The following is a 5204-nucleotide window of genomic DNA, read 5'->3' as shown; positions in this document are numbered from 1 at the left end:
TGGTGGGGCGAGGCCTAAGGTACTGGATCAAAACAGATTCATTGCCTCCAAGTTATCCCTGAGTAAAATAAAGACGTGCTTTCAGGAACTATGGGGCTTTAGTGCGTACTGCTCAGACTGTAACAGCATTTTGAGCAAACACAGTTGTCTTGGGAAGCATGCCAACTACATCTAACTTAAATATTATTTTCTTTATAGGAAGAGTTGAATCAGAGCTGCTTCATACCTACTCTGCTTTTCTGGGTGCTGACATTCTTCTTCTAATTGTGCGCCTTGCCGTACTTATGGCTGTAACCCTTACTGTACCTGTGGTTATTTTCCCAGTAAGTAATTTTTTTTTTAATCTTAGTACAATTATTTTTAATCTCATCTCCTGCTGCAGTCATTTGCTGATGTGGCAACTTCCATTTTTTGGCGTATGGGGTTTTTCTCTTAACTGAAAAAAAAAAAAAAACCCATGGATTTATTTTGATAAGTTTGATGGAATATCACTGTACTATTAATTAAAATAAGTAAGCAGCATTTACAGAACAGTTAATACAAAGGCATGCAGTTATATTGCATTCCTGATTCTGAAAGGACTTGCACTGTTAGATTATCAGCTTACTGAAATCAGCATGTTTATTTTCCTTCTCTTTGAAAGATCCGCAGTTCCGTTACCCAGCTACTGTGGGCAGGGAAAGAGTTCAGTTGGTGGCGTCACTGTTCTATCACAGTTGTTCTTCTGGCATTTACCAACGTGCTCGTTATCTTTGTCCCTACCATCCGAGACATCTTTGGATTCATTGGTAAGCATTTTCACATCACTTCAAGTAGTCTGTTAAATCTTGGGAAATGCAGTTGTGGTCTAATTGAATTATACTTACCTGTTCAAAAAATGTTTTTCTGATCTTCGTTAACAGGTGCATCTGCAGCAGCTATGCTGATCTTCATTCTTCCGTCTGCCTTCTATATCAAGTTAGTCAAGAAGGAACCGATGAAGTCAGTGCAAAAGATTGGGGTATGTATAGACAAACATATAAAGATCATACTAATGCAGAACACAAAAAAATAGTTTCGTTCTTATAAATTAAGGGTAAATGGAGGGTAATCAATGGAGTATCATCTACTGAGGATGACTGAGGACAAAGTCTACTACATGGGGGGGGAGGGGGGACACACAGTATTATTTGAAAAAGGATTTCAGTTACAAGAAAAATGCCCAACTTCTTATTGCTTACTGTGATATTTTAATCTTGTATACTAGTTGCTCCTTCCTCCACGAGCAGTGGTATTTGTGCCATGTATGTACATGATTTCATAGATCCAGTAACAAAAACTGATCTGCTTCTTTATATTCTCTCTTTTCAGGCTGCATTATTCTTTCTAAGTGGTATACTTGTGATGACTGGGTGTATGACACTGATTATTCTAGACTGGATCCATACTGATGCTTCTGATGGGCATTAACTGTCCTGGTGTAATACTCCACTTCAAATGCCAGTGTTCACTCAGATACCTACTGAGAATGAAAATGAGCTATTCAGCTTCCTTTAAAATGCAGATTCTTTGTTGATGGTTCTTCTGATTGTAGAATACCTGAACTCTGGCTTTAAGGAACTATTCTGCATGATGGAAATGGATATTAACATCAAACCACGTGAGTGTCTGGCTGAAGGAAGTGACAACTTTATTCCATTCCAGAGAATGGACAGAACTCTGTGTAGACTTTTATCAAGCCATGTTTGGCTTTCATCGTTGTTACTTGGATATTTTGTTATTTTACTTGAATGTGCCTAATGGAACCATTTGATGTGAGAAACGACTCTTAATTTACAGCAAAGTGTTTAAATAACCAATGAGAGAGAGAGAGAGAGAAACACTATTATTTTTTGTACCAAAAAATCTTATGGACCTCAAAAGCACTATTTTGACTTTAAGAAACTTTTTTTCTAAAAAGAAACACGCGTATAAAAATAAGTAATCAGTGTCCTAAATTAAATCTAGTTTGCCTCTCTATAGAGGCATAATTAGAAGAAATTTTATATTAAAAGTACCTGTAATGACCAAAGCAGAAGATGAACCAATTCAAGTAAAACCTTCTAATTGTAAATGTTTCCCATAAAAATTAATTTTCACTGTACTGAAATTTTAACTACAGTTTACCTTTGTTTCAAAAAAAAAAAAAAAAAAAAAGGTGTGGAAACCCAAATTGTGGAGCTTTAAAAAGTATCAACCCCTTCGAATGGGTGCACTTGAGAAGTGTAGTTAATGTGGAACTCAAAGGGATGGTATTGACGTTGCCATTCTTGAAGTACTCAATAGTGCAATTGGGTAAAACAGGGTTTGGGGTTGATTGTTTTTTTTTTTGCTTTTTTTGTTTTGTTTTATTTTCCTGTTGTAGATAAAAACTTAATGGCAATGGAGCGTATCATCAAAGTACTCATCCATTATTGGATTTTTAATTACTTGACTATTCTGTTTCTGAGTCAAATCCGCAAAACAACTGCGCCAGTGTTTCATGCTTGGTACAAATTCTCTTCACACACACAACTGGGATTCCTCTTCCAATTTATAGTGTATCGTAGTATTAATGATAACCTCATAGACTGGATAGTCATCTCATACTTGTTTGCTTCAGAAATAGGTAAGTTTTTTTATGAACCCTAGCTAGCTAGCTGATGAAACAGATGCTGTATGGTTGTGATAGCTGTTTTGTTTCTAGTGCATGTTTACTCTTTCATTCTTATCCCAGGGTGAAGAGAAATAACTTACGTAACAGCGTACTTGGCTTACAAGAGGTTCTCAAACACAATATTAGGTACAAAAGCCTAGATAGAGATTATTAATGAAATAATCATGGCAGTGTGGTCAGTTGTCTTCATCTAACACCGTGTTTTAAAAGTCTGACATACAATGTTCCACTCGCATTTCTCAGAGGGAACAAGTAGGGCCCTGTAATCCATTGATTAAACAGTGCCTGAGACTTTTTTTTGCTCTTGTAGAATCGGTCAGGAACAGATCTAAATTACAGTCATTTTTTGGCAGATAACATCGAGCTCTGCCCAGCCATTTAAAATCCATGGGGAAAAAACTGCAGGTATTTTGTACTGATACTTCTGCATGGCTGTAAGTGCTGGTTGCTACATCTGTAATGTAAGCTGTAATGAGAAGTTAGATTTCTTTTGTGTTGTTCGTATCATTCGTTTGGTGGTACTCGACTGGCGATGAACGATCCTGAAGTCAGCACTGACTAAAGCTCCTTAGGTACTTCTCTGCCCTCATGGCGATGAACGATCCTGAAGTCAGCACTGACTAAAGCTCCTTAGGTACTTCTCTGCCCTCAGCTACTTTACATCCATGGTAACTATCCCGTGGCACCTGATATACAGGAGTGATGAGCGCATGCCTCTCTACTTCGGCAGCTTTTCTTCTTCCTCTGCAAACGTAGAACAACTGAAGAGGATTAAAATGTCTACCTTTGAGCAACTTGTAGCACATAAGGGATGAAGCACTTCCCTTGCCAGCTTCTTAAAAAACAATAATCTTTCTCTTAGAAACCACAGGAGAGAAAAAAGAAATGAGAGGTTATTACACAGTCCCTCTCTGCAGCTGGAGAGGAGAAAGATTTTTGTGATGGCAACTCATAATACTGTTATCATCCATGTCACCTAATTCTTCTAATGTAGCAGTGTCTGGATTCTGTGTTAAGCGTTGTATTACTTGATGGCTGGCTCCACCTGCAACAGTTGAGTTCCACTTGGCTGGGTTGGTTTCAAATGTACATTGTTGGTTGGATGGATGGTTGCTGGGTTTTTTTCTGGTTACGTTTAGTTTTTGAAACCTGTCTGTCTCAAGTTGCCTACGTAACAAATGACCTGAAAGAGCAGCTTCAGTATTAAACCACTGTTCTGTCACCTCAGTTAGACATTACTGTCTTCCATGATATTTCAGTCATAAGTGTAATATGTTATTTATAAAACATTAATCCATTAAGCCTAAACCTATTTTTCAATATTTATGATATTATATGTACATAAAATTGTATGTGTGTATATACTGTAAGTATAATGTATATAGTGTAGGTTCGGGGTTCGGGATTTATGTATATATTTCTCTCTCATTACTGAAAATCGTGTCATTTCAATGAGTTGTTCATGTTGTACATCTGTATAACGGCTGTCAAAGGAAAGGTCCTTCTACTACAAAATGTAATGCTTACCAGAATGGAAGTAATGTGTTTGTAAGGTGGAATAATACAAAGGTGGTGATAGAAATTCAAAAGGTTATTTATAGGGAAAAGCTCACCGATATGGATGCCTTTTGCTGGGAAACACTGAGGCAGTCTCCAAGAAATGCCGCCTTAGTGGTGGTCAGCCTTTAAATGAGATCTAGAGGAGGTGGAGTCAAGCTCCACCCATTCTGGGAGCACAGCTAAATTACTCTCACCTGTGCTCCCACAGCTGACCCAACACTTGCCTCAGCTGATTCATCAGAGGTTCAGGCTGTGATTACCAATTTCCCATACAGTGTTACACCAAAGGGTGTAAGAAAACGCTAAGATTGTATTTATTACAAATGTATATGTTGCAATAAACACAAATGTCACTTGGGTCCATAAAAAGCGTAATTCTGGTTTGTGTATGTTTTGATTCTGAAATTTACCATGGGCGTTATGATTTCCTGAACACAACAACTTAACAACTCTTAGGCTCTAACAGTTGTGTTAGGCCATCACATTCAGGCCTCCTACAGTACATCCCTGTACTAAGTAGCCGCTGTATTGTTAGAGGCCAGCCGAGGATCTACAGCTGTTGGCAGAGTGCAACACAGTTTCAATGAGGTGAGGCCTCACCAATGCCGAGTACAGGGGCAGGATGGCTTCCCTAGTCCTGCTCACCACACCATTCTTGATACGAGCCAGGATGCCATTGGCTCTCTTGGCCACCTGGGCATACTGCTGGCTCATATTCAGCTAACTGTCCATCAGCACACCAAGGTCCCTTTCCATCAGGCAGCTTTCTAGCCACACCTCCCCAAGCCTGTAGGGTTGCCTGGGGTTGTTGTGACCAAAATGCAGGACCCGACACTTGGTCCTATTGAAACTCATGCCATTAACCTCAGCCCATCAATCAAGTCTATCCAGGTCCCTCTGTAGTGCCCTTCTCCCTTCAGGCAGATCAACACTCCCTCCCAACTTAGCGTCGTCTGCAAACTTACTGAGG

General features: G+C 39.1%; 1 protein-coding gene across 1 annotated transcript; it reads left to right on the top strand.

The window, feature by feature from the left end:
- The first annotated feature begins 178 nt into the window (after nt 1-178).
- LOC140264659 (sodium-coupled neutral amino acid symporter 2-like) lies at nt 179-3543 on the top strand. The gene is made up of 4 exons (XM_072360585.1): nt 179-323; nt 644-788; nt 903-1000; nt 1351-3543. Exons 1-4 carry the CDS (start codon nt 285-287, stop codon nt 1447-1449), a joined length of 381 nt encoding a protein of 126 aa, XP_072216686.1. The 5' UTR covers nt 179-284; the 3' UTR covers nt 1450-3543.
- Nucleotides 3544-5204: the final 1661 nt, after the last annotated feature.

The sequence above is a fragment of the Excalfactoria chinensis genome, chromosome 1 (genome assembly GCF_039878825.1).
Source record: "Excalfactoria chinensis isolate bCotChi1 chromosome 1, bCotChi1.hap2, whole genome shotgun sequence".
Lineage (NCBI taxonomy): Eukaryota > Metazoa > Chordata > Aves > Galliformes > Phasianidae > Excalfactoria > Excalfactoria chinensis.
This window is presented reverse-complemented; position numbering and strand designations above follow the sequence as displayed.

Bases quoted from the DNA above. Each gene is read 5' to 3' on its own strand.
- LOC140264659 (XM_072360585.1), top strand. From the start codon at position 285: ATGGCTGTAACCCTTACTGTACCTGTGGTTATTTTCCCA. The intron at 324-643 runs GTAAGTAATTTT...TCTCTTTGAAAG, and splicing joins TACCTGTGGTTATTTTCCCA to ATCCGCAGTTCCGTTACCCA. The intron at 1,001-1,350 runs GTATGTATAGAC...CTCTCTTTTCAG, and splicing joins AGTCAGTGCAAAAGATTGGG to GCTGCATTATTCTTTCTAAG.